The sequence below is a fragment of the Falco peregrinus genome, chromosome 1 (assembly GCF_023634155.1).
Source record: "Falco peregrinus isolate bFalPer1 chromosome 1, bFalPer1.pri, whole genome shotgun sequence".
Taxonomy (NCBI): domain Eukaryota; kingdom Metazoa; phylum Chordata; class Aves; order Falconiformes; family Falconidae; genus Falco; species Falco peregrinus.
Genome location: NC_073721.1, coordinates 112,817,842 through 112,837,967, shown reverse-complemented (window position 1 = coordinate 112,837,967; position 20,126 = coordinate 112,817,842). Strand labels below are relative to the sequence as shown.

Genomic DNA, 20,126 nt, shown 5'->3' with positions numbered 1-20,126 from the left:
ACAAAGATAATAGTGGTAGTAGGAGATCATGACCTCCGACGCAAATAGCCCCCCTGAAAGAGGGCAAACCCTCGCTTGAGGAGCATGCATAGTCAGCAGAGAACTTCAGCAGTGCTGAGGATGTGTACTAATTTGCATTAGAAGCGAGAAACTTGTAACCAATCTTGTGTATGCTGAATGAATATGCAATATACTGTGAAGTATAAAAAGTGGAGAAGTGAGGGGAAGATTCCATCTCAACTTCTGGGATCAGTCAACTGGCTGAACCTGTCCTCTCCCCCATTGACTTATGCATGCTAAATAACTTATTCTAGCTGTCATTAGTAATTAAGGTTTTGGTTGTGTATAGTTCAGTTGTGCATCATTTCAAGCTTGGTTTTGCAGACAGCCCCTATCACCAGCAATCATGAATCTTAATTTGTCACAACTTTATAATAAAGAGTGTTATTCCAGTAACTGTTAGTGTGAGTCCTTTGTGGGCACTAGCAGTTGCCGGCAGCAGGTGCGGGCAGACCCGCCGAGGGGTCCCCTGGATGCTGTTGGCATGTTTCTCTGAACAAGGCAGTCAAATTGCCCTTAGATGCAGTGGGACTGTTCAGGGAAGGGTCCCTGTAACGTGACACTGACAGACTGGTCGGGCACAAGGGTCTCGGCTTTTCTGGTGTGCTGACAGACAGATCAAACACCTGGCGTTGAGAGGATTCCCCCCTCTCCCCCCTTTTCACGTGACACTGGCTTTAAATAGCACGCACCCAGGGAAAGGATTCTTTCCCTCACGCTGCCTGAACAAGATTTTGTGTTAAAACCAAAAGAAATTTCTCCCAAGATCTGCAGGTTTTAGGTGGTTTTTTTAGAATTACTAGTCTTGAAAGATCTACTCATCTCGTTTCCCTGAGACTCCTCTCAGATACTGTTCCCTTTATCAGACAGGTCCACAGCTATTGCAAGATGAGTGCTGTCCTACTGAGCTACACACTGAAGCGCTTCTCCAAGTACAACCCCACTTTCAGGCAACCGTGTCTCCTGAACAGCCACTCCAGCCTCATTTTGTCAGGAACAGGTGTACGTATGCATGTGCTGTATGCGTGTGTATGTCTGTATATACAGGGATGAATATAGGCTAAGGACACCAAAGCTGGGTAACACTCCCTTCTCAGTCCTCCGTACACCCACATTCCCAACAGAACTGAAGCATTAAGAACAGAGAGCTTGACAAGCAGATAAAAATGGTGTTTATTACTTGGAGGATCAGAGGCAATCCAAAAAATCCCACAAAGAGCGTGACTGTCCAACAGCGACTTTCTTTTTCCAGTTCTCTGGTGGTTATTTCAACTTAGACGTGAAGACATATGTTTAAACATTCAGAATTTTAGACATATTTCAACATTCACGTCCCTACAGGCTGGTAGCACACACACGGGTCTGCAGTTACATCTTCAGCGAGCGGGCTTCCCCGGAGGCGACGGCAGGAACGCTCCGTGTCCCCGAGGGGCCGGGCTGCTGTGTCCTCCCGGGGCAGACGCGCAGGCCCGGGCTGCGAGGCGGCCCCTGGGGACGGCGCCAGTGCCGCGGCGCGGCTCGCACGGCTCCTTCAAGGCCTCTTCTCCGGTGCGGCGGCCGCCGGCGGCCCCGCCGTGCCCTCGGGGGGCTGCGGCGGCCCGGGCGACTGGAAGACGGGCCGGTAGATGTAGAGCCCGCTGGCCACGCCGAGCGTCACGGCCAGCGCCAGGTGCGGCAGCGGCAGCCGCCCCAACATGGCCGGCAGGGGGCGCCGCCGCGCCCGCAGGCACCGGCGTGAGGCGGCCGGGCCTCTCCGCGCCCCTCGGCGGCGCCTTCGCCCCCCGGCGGGGAGCGGGGAGCTGGGAGCGGGGGCCGGGAGAGGGGGAGGCAGCAGGCCCTGCTCCCCCCGCCCCAGCAGCGCTTCGCCCCGCGGGCCCGGCGCCCCTCACCTGAAGGACGCGGGGACAGCACCGAGCGGCGGCACCTCCCCTTCGCTGGAGCGACCGGAAGGAAGTGCCGCGGGGGTCGCGCATGCGCCGGCGGAGGCGCGGCCCGGCCCGGCCCGGCCCGGCGGATGGAGGCGGCGGGCGGGCTGCTGGCGCCGGCCCGGGCGCGGCGGCCGGAGGCGGTGCGGCTCCGTAAGCGGCGGTCGGTGCTCTACAGCGGAGCCGCCGCGCAGCGAAGCGCCGGTAAGCGGGACGGGGGGGGCGGGTGGGGGGGCGGGCGGGGGCGGCGCCCTCGGCGCGACCGGTGACGGGGCCCTCCCTCCCCCCTCCCGCAGGCCCTGCCGGCCGCCCGGCGCCGCTGCTGACCCTGGCGGTGGCGCTGCGGGCGCTCAACTGCGCAGTCGTCCAGACCAGCTTCGTCCCGGACGAGTACTGGCAGTCGCTGGAGGTGGCGCACCGCATGGTCTTCAAATATCCTTCGCCGTGCCAGCCTCCCGCCCCTCCTCGCGGGCCCTCGCTATCGCGACACGGCCCCTCCCTATCGCGACGCGCCACCCCGCTTCCCGAGCTGCTGCGTCGCCCCTGCGCGACTGCAGGGTCACGGCCGCAGCAAGGCTTAGCCTGACCTGTAAGAAACCCCCTGCAACTGTCCGTGTCTTGATCCGGGCAAGTCATAAGGTGACACTGCTCAAATGAAACTTCTTGTTTCGGTTGTTCCCGATTTATCCTTAATATTGGCAATTATGGCTACCTGACCTGGGAGTGGGCAAGCGGCCTAAGGGGCTATTCATATCCACTGATCTTTGCAAGCATCTACAAAACCTTACAGCTGTTGGCCAAGGATGATGTTCAGTTGCTGGTGAGTATAATCAAACAACGCATCCGCTACTAAAATCCAATTTGAAAGCATTGCATTTCAATTCCTTGTATTTTTATCATCGTCCAGGTGAAATACAAAGCGTCGAACCTGGCGATTAGAGATGTATGAGCCCAGAGGCCTGACCAAAGTGTTTTGCCTGGGTGCAGAACTCATTCGTAGGTCTCCAGTCACAACTGATGCCTGTGGCTGCAGAGGATTTTTCTTGGCCTCCATCAGCCCCCTTGAGTTTCATACCGATAGTTTGCCACTACGTGATAATTGCTCGGTGGTTCAGCTTTCCCAAGTATTTCGTATTTGTACTAAAATCACTAACAACAGCCCCTTCTGACTTCTGTTGGAGATGAATGACAAAGAATCCTACCTTCAATTTCTGAACACTTTCAGTTGAACTTTACACTTACTTTGTTTTGGGAAAAATATTAGTTTTACCAAGGAACTTTGCTATTAAAAAAAAAAAAATAAAAAGCTCTAGAGAATATTCACTAATTGACTATTTTCATGTCTGAACAGTCACTCACCAATTCAGTAGTTCTCTCTTCAAACTTGGAATTTGACAGGTTTATTGCAAGTAAGATTTTCTATCTGCTTACGTAGATATGGGTCCCTAGACTTGCACAGGCAGTGCTGGCAGCTTTTGCTGATGTGAAGCTTTACTCATTAGTGCGACACCTTGAAAATGCAGAAACAGCAAAGTGCGTGGTGAGTCTCAGCCTTGAAAAAAATTTTATGTTAATAACCACTGTGTAAACTGTGCAGTTTTCAGTAAACAACTGTGTAAACTGTGCAGTAAACAACAGCTGAATTATAAGTCACACCTTGAAGAATTACCACCTTCTTTTAAAACTACAGCATTTGTTTTAACATTTCTCCCTCTGCATCCTGTTGTTCATAATTATTTTCAGTACTTCTGCCAGCTGTGTTCCTGGTTTACATGGTATTCCTGTACCAGAACTCTAACAAACACCATGGAAACTCTTCTTACCATGTTTGCTCTTTCCTACTATCCAATAAAGGGTTCCAAGATGGGGAGCAGGTGAGAAACTTTCTACTAACAGTACTGATAATTTTTTGCCTTGGGATAACACCAGTCTACTGATACCATTTATACTGCTAACACCAAACACACCTCATTCATGTAGCAAGAGCTCTAGGTCATGGAAGGAACAGTAATTGTGGTATTTCCTCTAAAAATTTTTTTTAAGCCATGATACAGCTGGTATGTAAAATTACTATTCTCCAGTTCCCTTAACGCAAAATATCACTTTAAGGGAAACTTCAATTTATACTTGAAAGGACTGGAATTTGCGGTAACTCGGGAAAAGTTAATAAAAGCTTGTCTGGGTTCAGGCATAGGTGAATGTGTGGTCACAACTTTCTTTACCAGCTATCTATTTTAAAGCAAGAATGTGCTTCTAGTTAGCAACTCCATTGCTAATAAAGCAACTACATAGTTGGCAGCCTTCCAAGCAAAACAGAGTATCTGCACTGAGAGAAAGTTTTCTGCAGTACAAAAAACTTTTGGTCAAAGACATGACAGTATTTAAATTGTTGAAATGTCACTGTCTGCAAAAGAATGGACCAAACCTTTTGATAAACTTCTGGTTTTCTTGTGTTCCCTCATTCTAGTTGCAAGTATTTAGCTTTGGTAGCACTTGCAATTGTTATTCGTCCCACTGCTGTTATCCCATGGATACCTCTGGTCTTCACCCATTTTATGCAAGAACAGAGGAAGGCAGACCTTATCCTACACAACTGCATTCCAGTTGGGTAAGTTCTTTCTGAATTTAAAGGACGACTGTGCACAGCCATATCCTAAAATTGATTTTACCACTGCAGAGGCAGACAACCCAAAAAAGCTGATTTAGTGTAAAAACCAAGGAAAATAACAGCATTCTTTTGCAAAAGTTTAAAGAAGGGACATGCTTCTTTTGAAGTAACGTATATGCGGCAAAAAAGTACTAAGAGAGATTTCACGAGGGTGAGACCTGAACAGTGTTCCAGTTTAATCTGGGATTATGCCAGCGTTGCTGGGCAATGGCAACTGGCCGCTGCAAAATGGCCATGAATATGGATAATCTCAAAAAAAGATCACGAATCAGGGAGTTTTGACAGCTATTTGGCGAGGAGTAGAATCTGATACAAAAGCAATTCAGGCAGTATCAGTGCAACCAACTTTCCATTTTTGCAGATTGGTCACAGTAGGAACCTCTTTAATAATTGACCGTGTGTTTTTTGGTAAGGTAAGTTGTTCTAAACTTGACTTTAAAAGGTTGGGGTTTAGCATTTTAACACTGATGTTAACACTGAAGTTTCAGACTTCTCTAATTTCTGTTATTTCTTTGACTGTGTCTGGCCTATGGTCTCTCAATATATCCTAAGCCATAAACCCTTGAACATTTACTTCTCAAGTTATTTTAAATTATGAACTGTTACTTAAAATGAGTATGCTCAGCTGTCAATAAATCATTATCAACAAACTCCAAAACTTAAACAGTTCTGTGTTTAATTGCTAAATATAGGAATTCTGTGACAAGTCTTAATAGAAAAAAACCCAGTAACGCTGTATCATTTAAGGCCAGCATTGACTGTGTAATTGAGTTTAGCTGTTGGCTTTCACTTTGGATTTATATTTAACTTTCTCCCCCCACCTCCCCTAAATCTCCCAGTGGGTACTGGTTCAGCTGAACTTCGTGAAATTCAACGTGCTGCAGAATTTGGGAACATTTTATGGATCTCATCCTTGGCACTGGTACTTCACTCAGGGACTCCCAGTCATCTTGGGTACCCATCTGCCTTTCTTTATTCACGGCTGTGTGCTTGCACCAAAAAGGTACCGCATCTTTCTACTGGCAGTGATTTGGACAGTACTGGTATACAGGTAATTTCTCTTAAGTGTAACTACTGTCTTTCCCAGTTGTGTTCTTTTCAAAGCTTATGTGCTCTCTAGAACAAAAAAAGCATAGCATTCAGCTTAAGTGATAGAAAACTTTAAACTATTCAGACACTCCAAGAAATGCAGTTAACTATACAAGAGTTTCTAGAATTTTGTATAATAGTACTTCTTGTATTGTTACCAAACATGTATTTTTAGAACTGAGACTCTTATTAAAGAATAAAATAATTTCGCATGAAATTCAATGGAAAATGAAAAACCAATCACCTAATAGGTGTTTAAGCAACAACAAAACCAGCTGGAAAACTGTTTACTAGATGCTTTTTACTGAAAATACCATTTCATTTGGTTTTTAATACATCCCCAGTAAGATGAGAGCTTCTTAGGCCAAAACTTACTCCATTCACAAGTCTACACACAGTTCAACATTTATCATAGGACTGTACGTCTCATTTTAAGTTGAGAAGTAGAAGAAAAAATAAACTGTTTCTAAAGCATGAGAATTAACTGTCGATTAAGTAAGACACACTTTCACACAAGAAAAGAAACAGCAAATTAGTAACTACTAAGTAAGAAACGGTATTAGACTAGAGTAGTAACTGAACACAGACAAACAGCAGTGAGGCCACAAATGCCACCTTCTACAGTCCAGCTCAAAACTGGATGTAGCTCTGTTGGTTTCAGGCCTTTCTTCTTGTAGGAACCTGCTTGGTTCCCATGACACAAGTCTTGCAGTAATCCCCAAAACAGCCCCAAAAGCTGGCATGGGAAACTGTGTAAAGCTGCATTAGCAGAGGCGAATGTTACTTTGTTAGATACAAATGTGTAACTTGAATCTTTGCTTCTCATCCACAGTTTTTATTGTGTTTTGTTACAGGAAGCAAACTGGTGATGTACTAGCTGAGTTGTATCTAGTAGTCATAGACCACTTAGTTGCTAGAGTAGTAGGCAGGTACTTTTATTAGTGCTTGGTTTAAACTTACGAAAAAGTCTTAATTTGAACGTGCTCATGTTCTTAACAAGTGACAATTTTTACTCTAAACTGCTTCAATGCCAAAAGTACATGCAAGTGCTTTTCTTCCAGTCCTCCATGCTGCAGAACACGTTTTGTCAAAAGAACTGATGCACTTAACTTTCTTGCTCTAGTATTATGTGTTTCATTACAGCATGCTGAGCCATAAAGAATTCAGGTTCATCTATCCAGTACTACCATTTTGCATGGTTTTTTGTGGTAAGCATTGGTTTCAAATTCTTGCAGCCTTCCCTGTATTGTAATTACTACCTAAAGAGAGACTAATGGTCAACATAGGTATTTTGACAAGGGATTCTTAGAACCAGCCTAACCAGGTAGGGGGAAAAAAAGAGGGGGTGGGGCAGGGGAAGAAGAGATGAGGAACAGCAAGTGACCGAAGCACAGATGGAGAATCCTGAGCATGGATAAAATCCTTTCTGCAAAATAGTATAAAGGTTGCCTCGGTGACTCCTAACTTTATAGCAATGCCACCCTGACGGTGAATTTTGCTCCTTGGCTCCTTTTGTAGTATTTCTTTCACCTCGTTCTTTCAAATATGCCTGACAGACGCCTTTAAGTATGGAACAACAACAACAAAAAAATTACTGACAAACCTAAAATTATCTTTGTCTAGATTCAGGCATATTAGTAGACTTAGTTTTCTGTCTTGACCAACCACCAGCTGGAGGCTACTTTCCACAGTTTTAGAGCAGTTAAAACAGGAATAAGGTCCCTAAACTAACGTAGTTAACTTAAAATTTAAAGAGAATCTGTCAAACTGGAAAGCATATTGCTTTTGCCAATAAAGATTTTTCTAATGCTTTAGCAGAAACTTTTAAAGTATTCATTTATTTTTTTTCCAGTTTGTTTTGTGTTTCTTTTAAACACAGAAAAAAGCCTAAGTATTTTAGATTTTACAAAACTAGGTATTAACTACAGTAGCGTATCTATAGGAGAAGGAAAATCATGATGTAAAGTCTAGTATGCTGCAAAGTTACGAAGGAAAGATTAAAACTTCTGGAAGGTGAAGCTGTACATCTTTAGTTTAAATACAAGTGCAAACCACATGAATCATTGAAAATAATTTTCTTTACCCTGTTCTCCTATCTAAACAAAGGTAAATCTTATTTCAGTGGTTTTGTGCTTTGCTGAGATCAGGATGTACTGTATCCTGGCTTAGCTCAATAGCAGATTTAAGGTGAACCAGTTCTACCTCACATGCAGGAAAATGCCAATCAGACCACTATTTTTTGTTAATTTTCCTCTGAACTTTCATGTCTATAAGGGAATGAGGTCATCTATGCAATTTATCAAGAGCAATTTATCATCTGTTTGGATACTTCAGTAAAGAAAAAAATTACAAAAATTATTTCTGATAATTCAGCGGTTACAGAGAGGTCTTTACATTGCTCAAAAGATTAAAAATAAAAGCAGAAAAAACCCCCCGCATGTGGGTTCGAAGTGATTTCCAAGCACACTTAAAGATAAGCTATGAGCATTTCACAAAAGCAGTAAAAAAATGCCTATAATAGAATGTTTCTACTAGCGTGTAAACCACAGGCTAATTAGTGGACTTTGTTTTCATCTGAGGTTAAAGATCTGCAATTTGTCAGAACAGACCAGCTGAAGACTAGTTTATTTTACTTGTTACTGCCTTCTGAAACAGGCCTACTCTAACTTGTTCCTTGTGATTCAGTAAGGTGCTCACAGAGCTAGGCTGCGTAAAATATTTTATCTCCTACTACTGACAAGTACATGACCTAAGGGTTTCATGGCTGGTCACAACGTGAAGCGGTCTGTGCCAGGTTCGTCTAAGTTGTGGCTGTGGGTAACAGGTTTATACAGCTATCTCCCATCAGAAGGAACGGCTCTTCATCCTGAGCTCCTTCAAGAAAAGTCAGGGGGAAGGGGCAGGGATAGGAAAAGATGGAAGAGGAAGCTTTTCCAAGGATAGTAGCTCAAAACCAAAATAAAAGTAAGAGAATGCTGTAGCTTTCAGCATGTTGGAGAAAAAGAATACCACAGCCACCATACCAGAGCACATGTAGTTATCATTTATTCTGGCTCTACTTGGACATGCATGAATCTGAACACAACAGTAAGTTGCCACGTATCATTCATCCAAACTACTGAATGGGCTATTTTTCCCCACAAGAAATTAAAATTAAGCTCTAAAGAGACAAAGCACTGGCTTCGAAATTGTAATTCTGTACTTCAAAAGACAGCTATGGGCTTAACAATTACACTGTTAAAGCCAAGAAGTTTATAAGGGCAAAGTCAACCTTTGAATTTCCATTTAAAGAGTAAATACCAAAAGAACACTGTCTTAAAATGCCTCAAAGTAAGGTATTATTATCAACCAAGTAATGGTTTTCCAGTAAGCTGTGGTACTTTCAAAAATACTGTGTGGAACTGTTAGTATTTGTTTATCTTTAAACTTAAATGTTTCTATAGGATATTCTTTGAAACATCTGAAATCATGGAAGAAATCTGCAGCAAGTTTCCTGCTTTTATCAAACTTACTCCCAGCCCTGTATACAGGCTTGATTCACCAGCGAGGCTCTCTTGATGTTATGAGTCACGTACAGCAACTCTGTAATAACTCTTATCAGTCACAAGCTTTTGTCTTCTTCATGATGCCGTGCCACTCTACTCCATTTTACAGGTATTAGATTAGTTAACAGTGTACTATATTAAAAACCATACACTTAAGCAGAAATTACTTTTTTCCTAAGCTTATACATTGAGATGGACAAATGTATACAGGAGGAGTTTTGATTTTTCAAGCAGTTAATACAGAATGAATAGGGGGAATAAGCCAAATGCTTATACTACAGAATAAAAGTCTGACTTTATTCAGTTTTTATAAAATAGCTTTGTATGAGGATATACAGTAAGTCTTATGACTTCTGAAAATAAGTCATACTGCTTCATTACGGTAACTTTTGTGGAAAAACTAAAGGCTAATTGTACAGTCAAACTGCATTAATTCTACCTTTACTTCTGCTGCTAGAGAGTAAAGAAATTTAATTCCAAGGTACAGTGACTGAAGTCAGGACTCCAAAGAGTTTGCAATAAATCCTGGCAAGCAGACAAAACATTAACGCAGATATAAACAGTGAAGCTAATATGGAAAACCACCTTTTGAAGAAACTGATGTTACACAGATGGTATTTTTGTTAAGATAACTCTGCTTTCTGGGAACTACTAACAACACAGTCACAGCAGTTTGGAGCCGAATCCGTTTATTACACTTTCCCTTTGATATGAAGGAGGGAAGAAAATATGGTGCTGGGGGAAAAAGTACCCAACTATTCACTTTTGGGTTTGACTGAAGTATCTTTAAGTGATGAGTCATTTCAAATCTTAGATATTGGTCAGTTTATCCTGAAGTGTTTGTTTTGTTTTTCTCCTAGTCATGTTCACTGTCCTCTAAAAATGAGATTCCTTCAGTGTCCCCCAGACCTAACTGGAAATGAGAGTTACATTGATGAAGCAGATTTATTTTACTCTAATCCACTTGGCTGGCTTAATAAGGAGTTTTACAAAGATACATTATTACCCAGTCACTTGATCTTCTTCAGTGTGCTAGAACAGGTATGGTAACTGCAAGATGCAACAAACTAGTTTTGAAGTAAAGTTACAAAATTAACAAAGTTAAAAAAAAGGGGGGGGGAGAGTTACAGTTCCAAGTTTTTTGAAAATCGTTGTCCACAACTTTTAAAACCACAAATTAAAATTGAACCCTCTAGTCCATAATATAGATACCATTCCAGGGATAGATGTTTAACATTCATGTATGCCCTCTTTGTGCAAATTCTACAGGCCATAAAATAATGTTTTATGGAATTCCCCTCTAGCTGTGTTAAAACAGACGTGCCATCTGTTCCCAGAAATATACACTTTTAAGTAAGCAACAGTGACAAGCAAAAATGCCTGCAGTCAGAGTACCTCTTCCCATCGATTCTTTTATAAAGTCCATGTACTCAAAACAACAGTGTCTGGTGAATGTCCACTCCAGACAGGATCAAACATGATAGGTACCTCTTTTTCTAGCAGTCTTTCCTAAAATAAAAGACAAAACTTCCAGGGGACAGTTGACTTGATGGTTTTCAGAAGACTTTGGGACACTGTTTTGATGCTACCAACTGCACTTTTTGACTGTGGAAATTAATGTATGTTCATTTGCAGGAAATATCATCATTTCTAGTTTTAAGGGGCTATGAGAAAACAGCCACTGTCTTTCACACTCATGTACCTCAAGGACGAGTTGGAAGCCACATCTACGTCTACAGGAAAAAAACTGAAATGAATCACACCTGAAGATCAGTTTCTAGACTCAGCACCTAATGAGATCCGTTTTTCACAGCAGTACTATGCTTAGACGATCTTGTACTGCAGAAAGGGAAGAGTATTGAGTCTGAAACTGGGTAAGTCAAGTGGGGAAGGTCTGATTAGGCAGCCAGGTTGTCTGGAAACATGTAAAACCTCTTCCTGAAGCAACCTGAGTAGCAGTATGGCAGGGTGGGGTTGCTGACCTACCTTACAACACTAGGAAACGTCAGGAAGACCAAAGTTACCATATGACTACTTAAGTAAGAAAGCAGACAAGACTGGACCGTTTTTATAGAACTGTACAGCTATGCTAGGTTTGTTTTATAAATAAAGACTTTTACCCACAATGTCTCTTTATTTTTCTTCTACAATATGCAGATATGCAAGACATTTCAAGTGTTTAAATCAGCAAGCTGATTAGAATGCAGCACAGCAAATTCTTCACAATTCAACAGGCTCTTGAACACTGCCCCCCCCAAAGACAAGAAGCAAGTGTAAGATTACAAAACACTAACAAATACATTACCATAATGTAGACCTATTTTTTGAAGGATGAGATGAAGTTAGTATATCAAACATTGGAGTTCATTATTGGTACATTATGCATGACTCAAGCTTGAACTACACTAATGGAATGCAATTAAGCATATTTTTCATACACAAGTCATTGCATGCCGAGTTTCTGCAACAATACTGCTGGCACCCAAACTACCACTTCCAAAGAACAGTTAAAGCAACAGTACAGAATATGCAAATTAGAAAGCTTGACTTCTGCCTTTTAACAAAAATGTGTAAAAATCAAGTTATTTAGAGAAAAAACTTGCATCTTGCTGCTTTGTTGAAAAACAATTAGTTTCCAGAGAGGATGTGAATGCTAATCTTATTTTTACCATAAATTACTCAATATTTCGGATCAAAGGGTAATTGCCCCAATTCTATTTCAAGATTTGCCATATGTCTTCCATTAGTGCGACCATGTTTATGCCATTTACCTTCTCTTTTATTACGGTGGTGGTACTTCTGAGCTTGTTTTTCATGTCTGGAATTTTCAGTTTGTGTAAAAGAAGGCCTTTTAGGTCGACTGCAAGGAGCAAACAAAAGCTTATTACTCTCTTATGAAAGCATCTCTAACAACATTTTGAAACAGTTACATTGTCAAGAGCAGCTTCTAAATTACTATTAATTAGTCCTTTCTCTTGTAAGCAAAATGGGGGGAGGGGGGCGTACTTGTTTAAATCATCAATAAGATGGTATATTTAAGAGAAATCCTTTCTAAAAATAAAAATGCTCTGCAGCTGCTTGCCCACAGTTCTCTTTAGACTAAAGCCAGGTAAACAGCTATTTGATTATCCTTACTGTGCTTCTTGACTGAGGTCTCAATCTATTTTTCAGCTATTCTACTACATTCTGCTCTGTAAAAACAATGAAAACTTTACAGACCCTTAGGAAAGCACGCTTTGTGTAAACATCGGCACTTCAAAGGTTTTTATGAACAGTAAGTACATTTATACAGAAAGAGGGGGCACTGACTGAACACCATTTCTCACTCATTGTTGCAGTTCTTGATGCAAACAGCCTCATACTACGTGTTGTTCTATGACATGGGTCTGTAGCCTGCTAAATTAAGGCTATTTCCATCCTCAGCATCATCTAAATTTCTGCACAGCATTATCAGTAAATGAATTTTATGATTCTGTTTTTCTGCAAACTGAATTAAAGCACTCAAAAATAAAGTATTTAATTACAAATTAAAGTTAATTTAATAATAAATTAATAAGTAGTACTTGGACTGTAAATCAAACCGTAAAACTTGAGTCATGTGTTTGCCAGAACTGCACGCTAAAAAGGCTACTTGGTAGTTGGCAAAAGGAGATTCACCCTCATGGTTCAACTCTTAATAACAGAAAGTACGACCTCAGATTATATATAATAACCCCAAAGTAGCTCAGTGCTGCAATAAAACGCATGACATAATAAAACACTACAAGTCCAAAAGAGAAACCTGACAGAAGAACTTGATCTAAATACTGAATATGCTTTGCACTGAGTACCAGCACAGAGAAGAGTTCTACTACGGCTACAAGGACACCTTCTTGTGTATTATAGATTAGTTTGTATACCACATTTTTTCTTACCTGGCCAGAATAAACATTAGTACAGCAAATTTTGTAATAGTGATGATGTTAAAAGCCACATAAAATATATACATAAAAGTGTTCCATAAAGAGCAAGCTCCACCACTACATTAAAGTCACTTGCTTTATGTTCTTTCACCAGAGTCTATGCAGCAGAACCAGTTGCCCATATCTAGCTCGACCACGTATAGCACAGCCAGCCAGGCAGCGTACCACAGCCGCTCTGCCCTGGGAATACCATCGGATACAGGAAAAGAACATGGGGAACAACTCATGCCAAGGACCTTTGCAAACAAGTCTGAAGAAAATTTAGTCAGGCTCAGGATGTGAACTCAAGCCTGCTATTTGAGCAGCTCTGGGCACAGACACTTGGTATTCTACTAAACTCCAACAAAACACTGAAATTCCTGAAAAGCCAGCAGGGAATATACCTGCCAGAACAGGACTTTGAGCCTGCTCAAATATACCCCAAACCCACCTCATTCAGGGAGAGATGACAAGGAAGTCCTAGTTAATGCTTCTTCTGAGACAGTTATTCATTCCATCAGATAGGCCATCATAGCTGTTTAGTCTAAAGTACACCTGCTTGCAGTTACACCATTTTCTAAAGAACTCAGTAGAAATGGCATGCTGTGTACTGTGGATCTGTAGTACCTCCCAAACTAACATCACACACACAAAATTTATATATAAGGTACTACAGAACCACTGCATGCAACGCAATCTAGTATTTCCATTGAGTCCTTCAAAAGCCTTCTAGCATATATGTAATTCTATATACATTAAGAGACACACACTAGAGGACCACCTACTGGAACAAGGACACTAGGTGACTTCACAAAGACTACTACATTGTGTTAACAAGTTCAGGAAACATGAAAACAAACCTGGGTCCATACTGGGGTGAATTATCATAATGAAAGTAGTATCTATAGACGTATTTGTCCAAATCTTCAAAAACCTTTTCATTATTATTTTGGTATTCCTTCATATCTTCCAGGTAATCCTTGACATCGTTAACAAAATCAGTGAACAGCATCTGGTCATGTATAAATAGCCCGTTATGAAAAAACTTATTGATGAAATTTTCTAGTTCTCTCCAGTGATGAAAGTTATGTACAACTTGTTGCAAATACGTTTTCATTAGCCGATTAAATTCATCCACCCTGATAGGATCTGATACCCTATTAAAGAGACTAACGAACTCTTGATGAGCACATTCAAAAATACCAGAGCAGCCCTTTAGGACAAACTGATGTTTTCTATTACACAAAGGGTTGTTGAGACACTTCTGTGAATCTGTATCTTTTTCAAATGTTGTGAACTGATGTTTTCTTCCATCTTTGAATTCTTTTGGCATGTGAGGTCCCCTGTAATGCATGTGCTTCAGATTCTCATAAGCGTTATGTTCTCGGTAAAAAGTCCGAGCTTTCTTGTTTGCCTCTTGTCTTTTATCATTCGACTTCCTCTCTTTTTCATCAAAGATGTTTTTTGTGGTATCTTTGAAGTGTCTGAATGTAGACTTTACAGAATCAGAGAATTTTTTCAGGTTTTCTTTCACTGCTTCTTTAGCCTGCTTAATCTTTTCTTTATGGTGTCTTACAAACTCTTTAGTGGAATTTTTCATAGCATCAAAAGTTTCCTTAACTGAACCAAAAAATGATTCCTTTGATTTCTTTTTAGTTTTACTTTGCCCTTTAGCACCTTTCTTTTGTCCTTTTTCATTCAGTTCTTGTTTTTCAGTTTGGTCTTTCGCTTCAACATACAGCTTCTCCCATAAGTCAGAGCGTTGCTGCTCAAAGTTTAGCTTTTTTTCAAGTTCTACTAGCCTTCCTCGCAGAGTTTCTATTTCTTGATTTTCTCTTAATGTATCATCATCATTGTCAGGTACTTGATGCGAACTTAACTGTTCCAGTTCTTTTTTCAGAGCTTCTGTAATATGACGTTCTTTGTCCAGTTCTCTCCTTAACATCTGTGCCTCTGCAAAGAGCGTTTCCTTTTGCCGAAGAAAGTTGTGGTTTCTTTGCTTTTCCTCTTCCAAATGTTCCCTTAGTTTCTGATTTTCCATTACAATAGAATCAGTGCTAGTACCTTTATCTTCCAAGTTTCTAATTTGTTGTCTTAGCTTCCTTAATTCTTCCTGGAGTGAGGCTAAAGCTTTTTCTTCCTTCTCTAGAGATTCTCTTAAGTGCTGATTTTCTGCCGCAAGACTTTTTTTTTGAGATTCAAAGGATTTCTTCTCGACCTCGGAAGTCAAACACATGGCAAGATCCCCCTTGAGCGACTAACACAAACAAAAAGAAAATGAGGAAAAATACTACCATTAGAATTGTTACAATTTCAGCTAGAAAGATGGCAAGTAAACTCTTGGCTACCTCTGCTTGTCATTTTGGATGCAGTGACACATGTTGCAGCAAGATGCAAAAATAGAGCTACTTTGTTTATCTCAGATACACACACAAACACTATCGTGGCAACAATGATCATGTGAGAGGCTCCCCCTTCCAACCAGGGGTCATCACCCCTCCCTTCTATTTGTTAACTAACTGAAGGACTGCAAATTGGGTACATGGATTGTAACATCTTAAAAGGAAATGAAAATCTGCATGTTTGCTGTTGATTTATGTTCAGCAAACTGGGTTTATGGATTACAAAACCAAGTACGGTAGCAGAAGCAAGGGCATTCAACAGTTGGGGCAGAAATTCAGGAACTGATTTTGAACTAAACTTGTTGCTGAAAATACGTGTTCATGTAACTACATCCAGACACAAAAGGATCTCCCCAGTATCTTGGCATTCTTGGCAAACTCTAGAACTAAACATATTAAGTTATGTATAAATGCTGCTACCAGCAACATAAAACTAAAAAAAAAAAACCCAAAAAACAAAAACAAAAGACACACACAAAGCACTCCCTAACCTTCTCTCTGAAGGATCTAACAGTAAAAAACTAAAAGTATTTTAAAAATTAATAAATGTCGACAGTTTAGAACACAAATTCACAAAACCCGTAGCTCCAGCCTGTAATAGGTTTTAACCAGCATGTTCTGCTTCAGTTGCCTCCATAAATGACAACCTGGCATTATGTCACAGGGAAAGAGACAGTCTCTGTGTCCAGGTAACTCCTAGACTACACATGTGAAAACCAGTATGTTTAAACACATTCCAAACACATTCCAACAGCAAATTTGATCAAAATACAATTTTTTTGTCATTTTCCTTTCTCCTGAATTCTTGACATTCTCAGAAAGAACTTACTAAGGAAAAAAAAGTGTAATGGATTTGTGTGATAAATTAATTTCACTTTGTGTAAGTTACACATGTAATGACAGAACAACCCAATGGTTCCATCTCAACTCACACCTACCCCCGCCTTAGGATGCACTTTATCCCCTTGCTCTTGTTGGCACTGGTAAAGGTCATCTTTCAGATCTTTTAATTCACGTGTCTTTGTCACCAGCTGCTGACGTTTCTGGATCTGTATTGTACCTACAAAGATAAAAAACCTTTCTTTTGATAGTCTTGACTTACACGAAGTAGTTAGAGGAACAGACGTACCTAAACATCACCTTCATTTTCTCTGCAAATTCAAAAGCATTCTTACCTTGCAATTTTTGCCCCGAGCTTATTAGTAACTGTTTAGCTTAAAGATTTTAAAACCAGATTGTTACATACGAATTCTGTTTCTTCCAACAATAAACAATTTCTCAGACCCAAAAATTCTCTTATTACATTGTCTTTTATTTGATGATAACAAATGAAAGGATTTTGGAACACTACGTAGAGATAAGTTAGATAAAAACCAACAGAAGTTACACAGGAAAGGGTGTGTGTGACTGTCATATTTTCAGTAACATGCAAGCCAACCAGTATCACAGGGAGACCATTAGTCCATGCATTATCCATTTCAGAACTACAACTTCTACTGTTAAGTTACATGAATAAGAGGGTACTAGCACAGTATTTAAGCTTTCATGCAGAAACACGATTATTACACACTGCTCACAAGGCAGCAACTACTTGCAGACCCTATCTCATCATTCTTACTCATGAGTGAAGGCTGAAGAGTAAGCAAATATCCTATCTTCCAATTATCAGGCAAAGGCTGAGACATACTATTTTTCTGAAAGGAGTATTTTCGTTGTACCATCCACCAATTTCTTCAGTCAAGTAAAACTTCTTTACTGGTACTTCCCTACCTATACACATTCTCTAAATCCAAACACTGATGTAGTTTTTATTTCTTCACTTTTAAGATTCTCTTGACTTGATTCTACAGTAGATGGCAACAGCAACTTTTAGGTATCTGCTTCCAAACCAATGCAGCATATGCAAAGTTCTATTTCTGTATTTAAACTGTATTAAAGGCTGCGGGGGGGGCAGGGGGCGCTTATTATTAAAGAGGAGAGAAGAAATTCTATATATACTATTACAACTGAGGATTTTTTTGTGCTCTCTTAATTTCTATTTAATTTATTGCCAAGTATGAACTTAAAAACAGTGCTCTACTAAACCATGCTGAACCTCAATAGTTGTTCAGCACTCACTGGAAGCATAGATCCTTGCGTAAGTGAATTTGTGTATACTGACAGTAAATTTGGTTTTCATATTTATGCTTTACAGATACACTTGAAGAAGTCCACTGATCCTAGGAACCTGAAGACTGTATCTGAAAAATCATTTAGTGTAAAGGGTTCACGTTAAGAGGAACATGAATTACAGAAAAACACTTAAAACTCTGTTTCTGTCCTTATCAAGAATCCTAATTTAGATACAGTAAGCTATAATGACATTTAACAACACAGAAAAGGTAGCAAAGACCCTGAAAATGTATGTAATGAGGTACTATTCCTCAGTAATTGGTTTGTATTTCCAGCTGGTACTCTTAACTCACAGTATCCTTCAGATTCTTTATGAATCCATCTAAACCCCTAGCACTACAGCAATATTCACTTTTGCAGGTTCTGGTTGAAGAAAAAAATTAAATACCTAAAATGTCCATAAGAAGCATTCTTCTGACAAGGGCTTACTGACTTTAGCTTGTCCAGTTACCTATTTCCTGGAAAGCTTCTCCTCTTTCACATCTCCTCCCTAGACTATCATAAAGCCAGCTAACTCTGTTTAATACTGATTAGGAAACAGTAATTGATTAAAACCTAATCCTAGTTGCTTTCTACATCTTTAGAAGTCTTAAAGGAGTCCTGGAGCTCTACCTAAAGGGAAAACACTATTGTGATACTGACACATATGATAACAAAAAACTGCACGCCCCCCCCACATAATTTCATAAAAAGTAACCCCTTCCAATCCTCTTACATGACAATTAGCCTAGCATTAAAAAAAATGCTGTGGAATACATTGATTCCAACCTGAAGCACAAAACCACAAAGTAGTCCTCCAGGGAGAAGGACTTTTCTCTTTTGAAGTTCATGTTTAAAAAAACCAAACAGAAAACAGGAAGATGGAAAGCAGGGTTTGATTTCCTTTCTAGTGGTAGAAACATTAGTTATCACATAACCACAAAGAACTTTCACTTGAAGAAGCAAAACCCAAAGCCACACAGAGCTGCCTTCTTTCTGCTGGGAATGTTGTCATCACTGTCACCAGCGATGACAATTCCTGTTTAGAAGTACCTCAATGAATGAACAAGTCAGAGTGAATCCCTTAATATAGATATGGCTCTTGAGTATATTTCCAAAAGGTAGTTCTCATCCATAGATCTCAAAGTTCTTTAAAAGGACAGTATTTACCACTAACCTCAATTTAAACACAGTAAAATGATTGACAGAACTGAAACCTCAAGTTAACACCCCAAAGCACTACCAAAGACTGGTCTAGTCACCGCGCTGCTCTCTGCTGCTTGCACGCCAATACACACCAGTTAGTTTTTACACCAGCTAGCAACTGTTAAATTTTAAAACTACTAGATTAGTCATTCCTATAATCCCACATACACTAGTAATTCTTAAGACCCAATTTATTTATTTTTTGAAATTTAAGTATGCATACATATATGGATGTGTGATAGCACAATTTCAGAAGTAAATATGAATGCAAGCACAGCATCCAGAATACACCACTCATAACTCTTACCTTCAGGTTTACCTAAGAACAAAAAAAAATACTAGGGTCAAATGAAAATTAGTATAAATCTCAAAATATATGTCAAAATTTAGACCTCTAACAATCAGATGAAAATCAAATCCAATTAGAATCATATTCCTAGTCTCAAACTCAATCGCCAAGTCTTCTTATGAAAGCACATTTTCATATAAAAATAAAATTACTCAGGAAAAGTTGCTACTAAAAATAAATGCCCTCTATCATTTTCATCATAATACATGTATCTTAGAAGATCAGGACTGCACTAAGTAGATTTTGATCTGCAGTGAGTTCTGCTGTTAAATGTAGTAACAATCTGTGTAATGCTTAACTTTAGGCAACGCATTAACACAGAAAAATTGCTGCTGTCCTTGATTTCTTAAGCCACTCTGGAACTGCAAGGACAACTACAGTGTATTTTTCTCCACCAGAAAGAGGAAAATATTGATACTATGAACTCCTGTAAAAAGTGTGCCTTGCTTTTCTATTTACCAAATAAGCACATATGGGATAAAAACCTGAAATAACTCTCTGAATGCTGTTGAGAATGGTAAGCACTACCACAAATGTATTTTAAAAAAAAAAAAAAAAAAGATGGGAAAATCGAAGGGTACACACTGCATTACGAGAACAACAAGAAATTTTTATCTGGAAGGACAATCAAAATTTAATTTCTTTTTATTTACTTTAAGATTAAAGTAGTGTATATTAAACAACTGCACTGCCGAAAGGCCTCTTTGTATTATCCATACATTAGCAGTTGCTTTTTCTCATTTTTAAGTTTAGATTGTTAGCAGAGAACAAGAAAAAAAAATCAGTCATG

The 20,126-nt window shown here is 40.0% G+C and overlaps 3 protein-coding genes across 8 annotated transcripts in view; 1 reads left to right on the top strand and 2 right to left on the bottom strand.

Moving 5' to 3' along the window:
* Positions 1–1,209: 1,209 nt before the first annotated feature.
* On the bottom strand, positions 1,210–1,756 carry LOC129784798 (protein PIGBOS1-like). Its single transcript, XM_055808987.1, has one exon. The coding sequence runs from the start codon at positions 1,754–1,756 to the stop codon at positions 1,592–1,594; it is 165 nt and encodes a 54-aa protein (XP_055664962.1). The 3' UTR covers positions 1,210–1,591.
* PIGB (phosphatidylinositol glycan anchor biosynthesis class B) lies at positions 1,755–11,413 on the top strand. 2 transcript variants are annotated; one of them, XM_055808971.1, is made up of 12 exons: positions 1,755–2,189; positions 2,356–2,417; positions 2,688–2,805; positions 3,421–3,525; positions 3,729–3,859; positions 4,453–4,593; positions 5,015–5,066; positions 5,493–5,704; positions 6,886–6,950; positions 9,186–9,396; positions 10,148–10,328; positions 10,923–11,413. In XM_055808971.1, exons 1-12 carry the CDS (start codon positions 1,755–1,757, stop codon positions 11,052–11,054), a joined length of 1,845 nt encoding a protein of 614 aa, XP_055664946.1. In that variant the 3' UTR covers positions 11,055–11,413. The 2 variants fall into 2 exon arrangements, with proteins under 2 accessions (XP_055664946.1, XP_055664953.1); XM_055808978.1 differs by having other exon boundaries at positions 1,947–2,189; positions 2,282–2,417.
* CCPG1 (cell cycle progression 1) overlaps positions 5,588–20,126 on the bottom strand; it is a 30,154-nt gene continuing 15,615 nt past the window's right edge. For 4 of the 5 annotated variants that reach the window (XM_055808925.1, XM_013302450.3, XM_013302449.3 and 1 more), the window contains exons 7-9: positions 16,569–16,690; positions 14,089–15,485; positions 9,185–12,147 (exon numbers count right to left, since the gene is read on the bottom strand). In XM_055808925.1, coding sequence (XP_055664900.1) covers positions 11,967–12,147; positions 14,089–15,485; positions 16,569–16,690 — 1,700 coding nt within the window. In that variant the 3' untranslated portion in view covers positions 9,185–11,966. Of the gene's footprint in view, positions 5,770–9,184; positions 12,148–14,088; positions 15,486–16,568; positions 16,691–20,126 lie in introns of those variants that run through there. The other variant, XM_055808957.1, reaches the window with a different exon arrangement.